Here is a 13,763-nt window from a genome sequence, read left to right as displayed (position 1 = left end):
AAAAAAAGTTAAACATTTCACATTACTTTTTACTTTTCTTAAAAGTAACATGTAACATAGAGTACATTACTTAGTTACTTGAGAAAGTAATTCATTTCATTATTTGTTAAATTATTTTTGCATTACACGTGGCAGTATTTGACTGCCTGGGATGAGATTTTGTGTCACAATTTTTAAAGTTTGAGGAGATTTTGCAGTTATCTTTATTATTTAAATACATGTATGTGTAGATACATACATGACAAGATAATAAAAAGGAAACACAGACAAGGTAACTGATGACGACATACCTAGGTATTTGGATTATGGATTCTGATGTTACACAAAATGTGATTCTGATGAGTACCAGACTCTGTACAGACTTCCAAAACAGGGGGAACAATAAAGAGCATTTCTGGGTGGAGTGGGACTGCTTTACATGCCACATTTCTCACCCTTCTGTCATTTGATTGATGTCATTTCTCGAACCAGTGGGCAAATGTCTCTGACTGTTTTTGTCCCTAACTTGGAACTCATATTAAACTTATATTAAAAGTCTATTTCAGACGTGTTGTTATGCAAGAAGCACTAATTTCAGATGAGAAACGAAGATGAACTTAAAACTCTGACCAGAAAAAAAAAGTTTAAAATCAGATTACAACTTTTTTGGCAACTTATTTATTAAATGCCCATCCCTTCCTGTTTTTGTAAAGCCCAGAAGCTTCGAACAAACCATATGTGTGTGTGTCTCTGTGTTGTGTGTGTCTGTGTGCTCCCATTCATATCTTTCACAAGTGATCCCAGCATCATTAATAACAATATTACTTCCTTGTATAGACTTTCTCTTGACCTTTGCATGCATGTGTGTTTCTCTTTGTGTGTGTGTGAGAGAGAGAGACTGGGTGTGTATATGTGGAGTCAGTATTGTTCTGCATCCTGTCTTGATAATGGGCACACAGACACACACACACACACAAACACACAAATACAAAGGCCCCCTCTTTCTCAAGCTGGTTTACAATAATAAATGATGAATCATTGACATCGGTCAGACATGAGGATGTTTTCAATGCGATAATAAGCTGAATAGAAAGTATTAACAGGTCAACGTGATAAAATTCTGCCACATCCATCAACATCATGGGCGTTCATTCAGAGACAAACTAAATTCCAAACTCAAGTAACAAAAGAAGTTTAATTTCTTAATTATTTTAGAATTTACTCAAAGATTTCTCTATCTTTATGCACACTGGCATGCACACACACACACACCTTTTATTTGTGGCACTTCTTTGTGATCTTATTTAAGGTTTTGGGGTCTGAAAATGCGGTTTTGCGGTCATTTTTAGCACTGATGTGGTCATTATTAACACTGGAATGCATAAAAACAGAAAAAGATGCTTACACTTTTGATATTAAACTGATATTAACTAAAACTCTGCCACATACAGATACTTTACCCGATTTAGGATACAGAGAAAGGAAACTTCTAATCCAGTGATAGCCTGATGATTGTAGACTGAGGTTAAACTAATGGATGCTTTCTTCCTGTTGGTGAGGTGCTAGTAAGCCAGGCACTCCTCCTCTTCAGAGTTGATCCTCAGGATGTAGGAGCAGCAGATTTAACAGCTGACAGATGCACGTATTCAGATGATCTGTGATGAATGACGGCCACTCTCCAGCTGTGAGTGTGAGCATTCCTGCTCAGCCTCAGTCACTGAATGTCAGCGTGAACTTGATGAACCCGACAAACTTCAGGACAGACAGGTTGAGACTGACACAAAGACGGATCGATGGAGAAGGTCAAGTTGATTCAGGGGAGTGAAAAAGGAGTCAATCCAGCAGTTTGGAGCAATTTGTGTCCAGAGAGATCTGAACTGAAATGAAATGTGTGTGAAGCTGTAGTTTATACCCCCCTCTCTCTCTCCCTCTCTCTCTCACTCACTCTCTCCCCCTCTCTCCCCCTCTCCTCCTTCTACATCTCCAGAGGAAGTGGGCCTGGTGCCTCGCTGCCTGCTATTCAACTCTCAAATATAGGTGCATGTGTTTGTTTGTGGTGTTTGGCACTGAAGGAAGTCACATATTGTATTAAGACACAATAGCTAAAAGACCCAGTCCTGCATTCCTTCATGTCACTCTCTCGACATATATCTCTCTGCTTCTCTTAAGCTCTGGTAAGTGACTTAAGCTTAAAGTATAATTCCACAGGATTTATTATGGAATCTCTTTGGAAAACCGCTGGTTAGGTTCCTGCACTGAGACTCTTCCGAAGATAAACACAAACTGGTTTCAGTTTCTTAAGTCTTTCTTTTTTGTGATTTCAGTGAATTACATTCATTTCATTTACTTATTTGTTTTTAATGGAAACTGAAATTTGCCAAATATAATCAAAAAGTAAAAGTGAACATCTTTGCTCAAAATAAAAAGTAGGCTAAGATGCAACATGTGACTTCAGTTCATGACCCCAGAATGACTGAAGGGTTAGAATGTTGGACAGAATTTCACTTGGGGTTTTTTAAATCAGCATGAAAACACTTTCTAGCAGCTGTGTCTTCTTTTCAGAGAACTTGTGATAGAATAAAAAGCACCATGGCTTCCTCCAGGCTCTTATCAGCGTGTCTTTTCCTCAGTATATCTAAAGCAGTGGTTATACCATGTGACACTTAAAGCAATGTGGCGAACAACACTGCACAGCCAGAGGATATAAACGTTACACCAAATGTCAGAAATTTTCAAGGTAATTTTCTTGTTTTGAACCAGCTGAACTGCCATTAAAAAATTAAGTGATGACATTCGGCTTCGTTTCAGTGAATTCATCGACGTTTTCTTAAATTCGGTCTGTGATATGCAAACACATAAATCCTCCACTAATTATGTAGTTTCATAGTTAGGGGATTTTCTTGAATGGAGTGGGTAGATAAAATAAGGTCTCTCGCTTTAAAATTACCAGATATTGTTCGAACATGCAACTCTGCTCACTGCTCACTTCATTAGGTACACCTGTTTAGCTGCTTGTTGATGCAAATACCTACACAGCCACTCGTGCGAACATGGTCCAGATGATCCTCTGTTCAAACAGATCATCAGAGTGAGGGGAAAAGGTCATTTAAATAACTTTCAATGTAGAATGCTTGTGATGCCAGGGTGGTCTGATGACCTGGGATAACTATTTCTACAGTCTGCAGAGAATGGTTAGAAAAAGAGGAAAGCAGCAGCTATCTGGGTTAGAATTTCTTGTTGATTCTAGAGGTCGTAGAATAGTCAGACTTGTTTGAACCGATAGGAAGGCAACAGTACCTCTAGTAATCACTTGTTACAACCAAGGTATGCAGAAGAACATCTCTGTAAGCACAACACATCAAATTTTGAACCTTGGGCTACAGACCACAATGGGTGCGCGGCCACGCCTGTCAGCTAAGAACAGGAAACTGAGGAAGTTATTACATGTAATGTAACTGTAGTGTAGTTTGCTTAAAGGCTACTGCTAGCGTTTTAATTCTTAAACGATTGAATATTTTATTTCCTTATTGCATTTACACTTCAAAAATTCTAAAAGTTGGAATAACTTGTGACACATTTTCAGCTGGAATCCAAAAACCTAGTTGCTGGCTTTTTGTCACATGAAGCAGAGTGATCATTTACTTCTGGGTTTACTTGGGGCTATTGTTGCTCAAGAGTTGGGAGTTCGCCTTGTAATCGGAAGGTTGCCGGTTCGAGCCCCGGCTCGGACAGTCTCGGTCGTTGTGTCCTTGGGCAAGACACTTCACCCGTTGCCTACTGGTGGTGGTCAGACGGCCCGGTGGCGGCAGTGTCCGGCAGCCTTGCCTCTGTCAGTGCGCCCCAGGGCAGCTGTGGCTGCAATGTAGCTGCCATCACCAGTGTGTGAATGGGTGGATGACTGGATATGTAAAGCGCTTTGGGGTCCTTAGGGACTAGTAAAGCGCTATACAAATACAGGCCATTTGCCCTAAAAAATAAAAATCTCCATGGGACAAAACAACAAATCCCCCAAAAACTTCCTGTAACGCATGATCTTTTTATCAAAGATCAACTTTTAATGCTTCACAGAGCATGCACACCCTTTGAAATACAAAAACTCTTTATTTTGTTCCAAATAGCTTCAGGAGATTAAAGTTCTGCAGATTTTTAAAATAATAAATAGAAAATTTGCTTGTTAAACTTTTTGAACTGTTGATTTTTTGTTTATTTCCTTGTTTTTGCTCACATGTTTGTTGAATAGGCGACCATATTTAACTAATCTAGAATACAATCATGCACATGTGACTGAGATTTCATACCATATTGATACTTTGGTATTGTTATAGATTTTCCGTGCATTGGGTAAACTAGATGAATTGCACGATGTTAGTGTTCTTTGTCATTTATTTATGCACTAACTTATACCTTAACTTATAACCTACACCTGTTTTGCATCAGTTAAAAGTATGAATAATTCATTTAAGTGTCATCATAAATCAGATTAAGAAGCACTCTGAGAACACAAGCCTCCATCATGGCAGCTCACTCTCTGCACACTATTTTCTTTTATGCAAATAGTTTTGTATTTTCTGTATATTCATTTTGCCTTCTTTGTTCTTTTTAAAAGTAATTTAATAAGTTTAAGATGTGAAACAAATGCATTTGAGCATAAATGTTTATTATTATTTTTTATTTATGTGTTTAGACAAATTTAAATGTTTAGCAATAGATACATAGTAGGTAAAATGGATTTGCTAAGTAAATAGTATACGTTTATTTTGTTTTCCAAAAGAAATTAGTACTTTGTACATGTCTTCAAATTTTTATGCATTTAAATGGTGATGAAACCTGTTTCTGTAATGTACACAAAAAGTATCCAATACCAACATGTTTGCGTCAGTCTGAAAGCCTGTTTTCATTTTAAATAGTTCTCTATCCCTTTGACCTTGAGGTAAGTTTATTGACCTTGAAGGAGAGGTCAGAGGTTAAATCTAAGATGAATCATAGTTCCTAAGTTTCTAAAAGGTTTTCTGTCAATTTTCAACCAATAAGTCATCAAGCTGGCCGTGACGACCTTAGTGGATGTAAGGCAAGTTGTAATGGATTATTAACATGACCCCACTCTACACAATAAACTTTTATCAGAATCAATTCAAAACTTTTTTAGCTATTGTGTTCATGGGACAAAATGACATACATGCAAATGTGGCCAAAAACATGGTGGTGGTAAGAAACTTGCTGTGGAGTTGTGAGATGTGATACATGTTTGTGTCACCTTATTCATAAAGGAATTAAAAGAAAATTAAAAGAATTTAACTAAAAAGACAACTTCAAGCATAATTACACTCTTTTCCACTTTTGGTGCTTTGTCGTTACTCACCCAACAAGCAGTTGTTTTCCTAAATTTTCTCACACAGAAAGTCGACTAATGTGAGGTCATCACAGTTTACCAAGTAAAAGTGATCACCTCACGTTAGCCTCTAGAGAAACAAGGATTTCTTCTTAGCTTGAAAAAGGAGATGTCTATATTTAAGAAAAAGAAGAATATCTCTAAAGTGTCAAATTATATGTAGACATATGAAGAAGAGAAAATAATTAAAATGAAAAAAATCAAGACACTGATGCAGAAAATTTAAATTGAATTCCTGTATAGTCAATATTTGAGAAGGTATAAAAACTAGATAGGTGTTATTAGTGGTCCGTATAATGAATGCAGGCCTATTTAAAACTGTAAAATGAACCAATAAACTCTCAGAGACTCAATGATGAAATGCAGAAAGAGTACAGGCAAACATTTACTTCCTATCATCATCTCCTCTCCTCCTCTTTAAATTGTGTCTGTATGTGTGGCTTTGTGTGAACTGCATATTGGTGTGTATCCATTTTGGAGTGTTTTGGATGCATCACACCTCTGCTATCTCTTAGCTAATGGGAACAACGATAACATACCTTCCATTAAAAGAACACACGCACACAGAAAAATGATGTTAACACTCTGGCTGACTGCTCCCAACTATTTTTAAGAAGCACTCCAGTGGTGTGGCAGCGCACACCGGGAGGTTGGGTTTATCTGAACCTCAGCACCTCCTCTGACAAACAGCTGACTGTCACACCCGAGAGAGAGAGGAAGCTCCAAGAGGGATGACAAAGTCGAGCAAAATGTTAACACAGTGCTGGAGCTACAGAGTTTTGTTATCGGAAAGGTCACACTGTGAACAGAAGCCTACAACAATCATTTCCAGAATCAAATATTTAAAAAAACGAAGTGCAATTCAACTAAAAATACTTTTTTTTCTAATATGGCCAAACTTTTCAGATGAATTCATATTTATTTTCAAACGCTTATCCACTAAAACAGCTGCTGCCTACTGTCTAACCTTGTGTCCTTATCTTAGTCTAGAAACACATGTGACTGTTAAGCTGCTTGCTGCTGTTATATGGGCTGATCAGACCAAGATGATCCAAGTTTGTTCCAGTGTTGTTCACATGATACTGTTCTTAGCTAAAAGCACACACTAAATATCTTATCTTTATCTTGAAGATTGTTTATGACATGATTGATATTTTGTGATTAACATTTGGAACTAATGATGACACCTACTACATAAAGAAGAATGGATCCATCTATGGTCTCATGACTCTCCCCCAGTTACAGTTCTGGCCCCTGGGCACAGTTTTTCTGCATGTAGACAGTTTGTGTTTATGTTTAAGATTAAATATTAGCACATCTACCTCCCGAATCCCATTCATTATTGCTCAGTGTGCTGGTAAGAGTATAAATTTAGTCGTAGGGTTTACACTTATCTATGAGGGCAGGTTGGTAGAAATAATCTGTGTGGGACTGTTTGTTTCATTCACCATCCTGTTTTTTATGTAATATGTGGATGCCTAGTGTACTGCTTCACACATTTGCCTGACAAGTGAAAGACACACAGCCTGCCCTCTGCTGGTCACAATGTGGTACTACCCCATCACGCACAAGCTACATTTTATGTGTTCCTGTTGTGTCATAAACATTTTTGTCTGTTGTAAAAGTGAGGGCAGAGGTGTTACTAATGTAACTACTGATAGTGGTTTGAAAAGCTACGCCAGCATGCAGTACCTGTGTTGTTATTGATGGCATTTAGATATAGAAGCACTAAAAAATGCAAATGCTTTACTTCACTTGGTGGTCTCAGTGCTACAGCACTGAGAAACTGAAGGGTACAGAGGCCAAACAGGGCAGAAAAGTCAGTGATAGTAAAAAGTAACAGCTGGAGAATTTTTTCTTTATTAATTAGGATAATTAGAATCGAGATTGTACACAAAGACCTTGTATCTTAAGTCCAGAGAAATTGTTTAATTATCTAATAATAAATAACTAAATAAAATATAATAAAGAATATAAATACATAAAAATATAATAAATATAAATAAACATTTAAAACTAGATTATATAAAACAAATCTATATTCATAAATACATATAAATATAATTTGTGGAAAAAAACAGTGGCACTTTTTTTTTTACAGAAATTTGTCAGCAGTGACTCTTTTTTTCCTGCATCTGTCAGTCACTGTTTAAAGTTGTCTGAACATGTTGCGTGCCTTTAACTCATTATTCCCAGCACAGAAGACAAGTGGGTTTTTATGTGTTTCTGAGGCTTGGGGGGGTAGAAGGGTGGGGGTGACTCTGGACAGCTGGTCTTCTTTCTGTTCCTGCATCACTCCTCCTCCTCTTCTCCCTCTCTCTCTCTCTCCTCATACCATGCTGTCATTTTTCAGCAGAACAAAGCAGGAGTCTTCACCGATCACTGCTGGATATAAACTCATCATCTATGCAGGTACATGAGGATATTTTGGAAGTGTGGGTGTTTAGCTTTGAACAGACTCGCTATAAAGTGAAATTTGGGTACAGGCAAGTTGGTTCTTACAGGCTGATTGCAGCAATTACTGAACAAAGTATGATCAGACTCAGTCTTCACTGCTATTTTATTTTTCACAGTAGCATTACTGATGGTATCATGCATTAGAGTGCCGCTTTACTTCTGTTATTGTTGGACAGCATCATGATTGTTCCACTCCTGTCCACTTCAGATGTTGACCATCTCTGTGCTCCTGCTGCAGTTCCTCCTCTTCTTTCATCTTGTGTCCTCCTCTCCCCTTTCCAAGGTAAACTCACTGCTGAAAATATGTCGTTTTGTTTTTATTTTGATAAAATGGAAATTGAGAGAAGTGTGCGGAATAATTATAGTGCTCTATTATGTTTAAGTACTAATGAGAATATGTTTAATATTACACTAAAAAAAGCTTTTGTTGTTACTGTTGTTGTTGCTAATACTCACTAGTTAGTAGCTGATGTTTACGGGCAGGTGTGTGCTTGCATGTGTTGAGGTAATCATGATTTAGGAAAGTGTCTGCATGTGTTTTGTGCAAATGTTTTTAAGGTAACATAGAAACCCACAGAAACATAGAACAGGTGTGTCTCACACTCCCTCCACCTGTAATTTTGGTGAAAACACACTCTGCTATGAGTAAGCTTGTTTCAAAAGAAGTTTCAATGGCAACTTTTTTTAAGTTACCTTTGAAAGAAGATGGTGACACACATTAAAATTTACTTTACTTCAAAGGTTTCAACAATCATGAGATAAAAACACTTTTTGAAAAATGTGAATAGAGTAACTCCAACATGTCTTTTTAAATGTATATGTCATACACAACAGCCAATTAATAAAAATACATCAGGAAAAAAAAAATGAAAAAATACAGTAAATCAGAAATGTTACAAAAAAGACAGAACAGAATCCAAAAGGACTTTTAAGGGAAAAATGGATTACTGCAGAATTGAAAATCTACACAATGTTCATGCAGAAGAAGCACAGGATTGTTAGAGAAGAGAATAATGAGGTTGACTAAGGGAAGGAAAGAGAAGAGAAAATATAAAAGAGAGAACGAGAGAACGAAAGAACGAAAGAACAAATCCAGAAACTTGGTTTGCAGCCAAACAAAATAAATAAGACATATACTCATAATTACACCGAAAACATTACTGCGGTGTGTGTGTGTGTGTGTTCCGTACCGTCAGCTGGTTGCTAACAGCAGGTTTTCAGTGCAGCAGGTGTCAGCTGGACAGCCACAGGCGACAGATGTACCTATTGTGTGTGTGTGTGTGTGTGTGTGTGTGTGTGTGTGTGTGTGTGTGTGTGTGTGTGTGTGTGTGCACCCTTCTGTGTCTTTGTGTAGAACAATCTGGGAGTGAAGACATTTCACTAAAGTGAGAACATTTCTTTAAAGTGACGAGTTTGTGCAGTCCTCTTTCATTTAAAAGACTGTCCTGAGATCAAAGTGAAGATTACTGCTGGAGCCTGAGTTAAGATGTCCTTATGGTAGAGCTTTGGGAATACATGATTTCAAAAATGTTTTTCATTTTCAGGTTTTCCATCCTGTTAATAAAGAGGAATGTCAGGAATCAGAGTGTAATTTTGTTCTTCTGTGTATTGAGTATTTATTGCTGCTTCATATAATTCACTGTCTCTTTAAGAACACTTTGAAAAGGAAATCTTGGCTTGTCATATCATAAACATGATGAACTTACTGAGAATTATCATCTGAATCTCGTCTGTTTTTCAGCTTTTTGAACTTTTAGTGAGTTTATGTTGCACTGATTACCTGTTGTACTGTAAGTTTATGTTGCACTGATTACCTGCTGGCAGGTAATCAGTGCAGGGATGGAAATAAATACAATACAAGACTCTGAATATAATAAAGAAAACAAAATATTTCACAGGTAATCATTATTATTTTTATTTTTTTATCATTATAATCATTTTTGTTCAGCATTTCTCATTTGCCTCCAAAATGTTGGCTTTTGAATAAGTTTATTAAAATTGCCTAAAATAATATTTATATAATATTTATATAAATATTTAATAATATTACAATATATTATAACAGTGCTTTGCCTATATTTACATTGGTTATAACAACATTTTACTTATCAACTGTATCTTATCAACTGCATCTTAATTTGGTGTTTAATATATTATTTTCTATACATTCACATTTAATTCTTTCAGTTCCTTTAATATGTAACTGGGTTTAAATGGACATTTGTTGATAAATCAGTTTTTGTCTCACTCAGAAATGGAGGTGGTGAAATTAAATTTTAAATTTTAAACAATGAAAAAGTCCTGAAGAAGACAGAATTTAAAATGAGATGCATCGCTTCGCAGCTGCTCCAATACATTTTGTCTGTGTGTGTTTGTGTGTGCGAGAGAGGGAGAAAGTCATGGTCATTCAACGTGCCTTGTGGCCTTTCAGACGAAGGTCAAAGGTCACCATCTGGAATGTGGAGCACACCCACCCCAAATTATTCCTCCACTCTTCCCAATTCTCTTCACTGTGATGACAATGTCTTTGTCCCTGTGTGTGTTCTTCTGTGTTAGGATGAGTCGGTGTGTGCCAGGACTTTCTGCGGTGCAGGTAGAGAGTGTGTATCGACTGACCGAGGAGAACCAGTCTGTCGCTGTTTACAGGTAAAGGTACTGATAACTAGCAAACATGTGTACTTGTAAATGTGTACGTCTGTATTAGTTTAGGGAAAGACTGCAGGTAATATTTCTGCAGCTACCATTTTTTGGTAATCTTCTATTGACGAGCCTCTTTTATTTCCTTTGCAGCAGTGTGACATGTCAGAGCACTGGGTGTGTGGCAGCAACGGAAAATCCTACAGGAATCACTGTGAACTGCACAGAGACGCCTGCATCACCCAGACCAAGATACACGTGGAGCACAGAGGACACTGTCTGGGTCAGTTTCCACAAACACAAACTCTTTAAGCTTTGAGTGAAGCTTGTGCAGTCATGAAGGATTTGTGTGTGTTTCTATTTGCAGAGAAACCAACAAAGGCCGATGCGAGCCCCAGTAAGTCACGAAATATTTCACATTTTTACAGAATTCAGCAAATTTGAGTGGCTGTCTAAAGCCGGTCTCTTTTTCATGCTTCACGCTTGCAGTCGTGTGTTTCCTATCTGATCGTGACTGGATGAGAGAGAGAGTGATCCAGTGGATTCAGAAAGAAGCTGAAGATCTGGCCTCAAACACATCAGCCGGTGACATCCTTCAGACATATTTTCAGGTGTGAATACTTCATGCACTGTATAATAATTACAAATGTATCTGTTAGTCACTTGTAGGAAGAAATGATACATTTTAGCTTATTATCTTGCATAGCTTCAGCCTTAAGTAATATATGAGAATATCTGTGAATAACTAAACAAGGTAAAAGATTTTGATGGTGTTTTTGTGTCACAGGCGTATGATGATGGGGATTCACAGCTTGATTCAAATGAATTTCTGCGATTCCTGAAGCACAATGAGACGGCACTCAACATCACATACTCAGACACTCTGCAGACTAACCTGCTGCTGAGGTATTCGTTTTTTCATCGCTGAGAGTTTGTTCTTCTTTTTTTTTTTGTGTCCCATTTGGATCTTTAGCCATCAGAATTGTTGTCTTAAGGCCAAGAAAGATGCCAAGCGGATTTATTTTACCAAGTGGATCATCATGGCCTTGCCATATTGGTCCATTTGATTGACCTTTATTATAATTATGAATTTATTTTATTTTCAGTTGCTACAAACGGGACAGACATGACTGGGGGATAGGACAGGGGGAGAGAATGAAAGAAAGAGAGGGAGAGAGAGGGAAAGAGAGGGAGAGAGAGTAGAGTTTGTTCTTCTAATTGTTTCGCGTTTTGTTTTGTTGTTTTGTTTGTATATTGCAGCACACATTTTGCACATCATTTTAGAAATTAAATGGCTGTTAAAGCTCCATATCCAGACTTCTCCAGTCATTTGTCTCTCACTTCTTTCTTTTTCTTAGATCTCTGTGTGTCGATGCTTTGATAGAGCTGTCGGATGAAAATGCTGACTGGAAGCTGAGTTTGACTGAGTTTATCAACTGTCTTACGCCCACCTACCACCCAACTGAGAGAAGTAAACATGCATACACACAAGCAGCAAAATAAGAGTATGAAACTGAACAAACACTTTTTGTGTTTGTGTGATTGACATTTTTCTAAGATTTCTATTTGCTTTTCTCCATTGTATTCAGCTTTGGATTTATCCTAACACTGTTTATCATTTGAAGACTATTATTTACTGGACTTTACAATCAAGAACAAAGAGTTTACTACTTGGGGATGTATGTATAAACAAACAAAAAAGGAACATATAATTACACAAACACATACTTAGTGGCAAAGTATGTTTAACTCAATGTATGATCTACATCAGGAGTGTCGAACACAAGACTCACGGGCTAGAATCAGCCAAGCAAAGTTTTGGATAATGTGAAGAAGAGCACATATTTTGGACTATTTTAATGTATTTTCACACATTTTACAGCATCTGTTCCTTTTACAAGAATTTTTATTAAAAACTGAAAACTGAAACTTTTTATATTTTTAAGGACAAGAAAGTTAGCTGTTCTTGTGTTTATTACATTGTGTTTTATGTGTGTAGAGTGTGCTCTGGAAGACGAGGTCTTTGAGGATGGAGCTGAAACTCAGATGGAGTGCAACAAGTGTGTGTGCGCCTGTGGAAACTGGGTGTGCACCGCTCTGACCTGCAATGGTGCGAGTTCGCTTAAAAATAGTAGTCGTATTGTATGACTGCTGCATTTGTTCTGTTTCTGCCCGCTGCTGTGTTTATCTTTGCAACATGTGTTTCAGGAGAGCATCAGGTTGATGAAGATACTGATGAAGGAGGAGAAGATGAAGAAATGACCGAAGAAGAGTGGAGCAGGAGGGTGGCTGAACTCAATGCTTTACAGGTCGACAGTCTCTCCTGAAACAATATTATTAACCTTTAAATTTTTATTCACAGAGACGTTTAATCTCAACATAAAAGTTACTCAAATTTAGACCAGAGTGGCAAAAATACATTTATTTCTTCTGAATAAATAAATGCATTAAACTGCAGAGTAAGGGAGTTTAACAGAAAGGCACAACCAGAAAGAGTTCCACTTCCAGGTTTTCAATAATTGTTGATTGAATATTTTTTATTAATTAAAACTATTAACTTAAATAAGTCATTTAAATGTACAACTACAAAATTCTTCTGTAGCAATGTGATGCACACATGATTGGTATAAGTTTAAACACTACCTACAGGTCAATGAACGTCTCTTTTACCTGTTTCAGGCATCTGTCACCATGGAGAACTGAGGTCGCAACAGCCAGTTATCAGCTGAGTGGCCTTCCGCTCCAAACATGAGGAACAGGTTTAGTTTAAATAGCTGTTGTTATTATTCTTATAAATGATTCAACACATTTTATTTATGTGAACTGTTAAATCACTTCTAAACATTATTCTACCTCTTATTTTGCTTCCTGAATTTAATGCGCTGAAGTTGGTTGCTAATTCACAACCAGTTTTTAAAAAATGTTTTTAATTTGTTATTGACTGCTTTATACTTTTAAAGAATGGAATTATATTTTCTGGCTTTTGAAGAACACATGAGCACGTTTTTGTTTTTTTCAATTTTTGATTGATAACTCTGTCTAAACTTTGATTTCCCTCTGTATTAATGAACAAGTATTTATGACATCTAATTTCTTATGATCAGTGAAACAAACAAACAGCCCCCAATGCTGTTTGTTTTCTTGAGGTTTGTAATGAGATACTACTTTAACTGTTTTGATAGTGAAAGCTATTTTTGTATCATTTTTTATCTAATAAAAATGAGCGTGAGAAGCAACTATCGAATTCTTTTTTTTATTATTCATTGTTCAACACAATATATACAAATGTTGTTTTAATAAA

At 36.8% G+C, this 13,763-nt stretch overlaps 2 protein-coding genes across 2 annotated transcripts in view; one reads left to right on the top strand and one right to left on the bottom strand.

The window, feature by feature from the left end:
* LOC102296777 (gap junction alpha-5 protein) overlaps nucleotides 1-1,888 on the bottom strand; it is a gene marked incomplete in the record, with an annotated part of 14,440 nt that extends 12,552 nt beyond the window's left edge. Inside the window, 1 exon segment of the mRNA XM_042220924.1 lies at nucleotides 1,440-1,888.
* A 5,814-nt stretch (nucleotides 1,889-7,702) lies between these two features.
* Nucleotides 7,703-13,692, top strand: LOC102294040 (follistatin-related protein 1). The gene is made up of 11 exons (XM_005922478.3): nucleotides 7,703-7,780; nucleotides 8,034-8,108; nucleotides 10,382-10,471; nucleotides 10,616-10,745; nucleotides 10,830-10,859; nucleotides 10,952-11,073; nucleotides 11,250-11,368; nucleotides 11,821-11,933; nucleotides 12,462-12,572; nucleotides 12,671-12,771; nucleotides 13,142-13,692. The coding sequence occupies exons 1-11, from the start codon at nucleotides 7,775-7,777 to the stop codon at nucleotides 13,163-13,165; spliced, it is 921 nt and encodes a 306-aa protein (XP_005922540.1). The 5' UTR covers nucleotides 7,703-7,774; the 3' UTR covers nucleotides 13,166-13,692.
* The last annotated feature ends 71 nt before the right edge of the window (nucleotides 13,693-13,763 follow it).

This window comes from Haplochromis burtoni, unplaced genomic scaffold, assembly GCF_018398535.1.
Source record: "Haplochromis burtoni strain Fernald_Lab_line unplaced genomic scaffold, NCSU_Asbu1 Contig_57, whole genome shotgun sequence".
In the NCBI taxonomy this organism is placed as follows: Eukaryota; Metazoa; Chordata; class Actinopteri; order Cichliformes; family Cichlidae; genus Haplochromis; species Haplochromis burtoni.
This window is presented reverse-complemented; position numbering and strand designations above follow the sequence as displayed.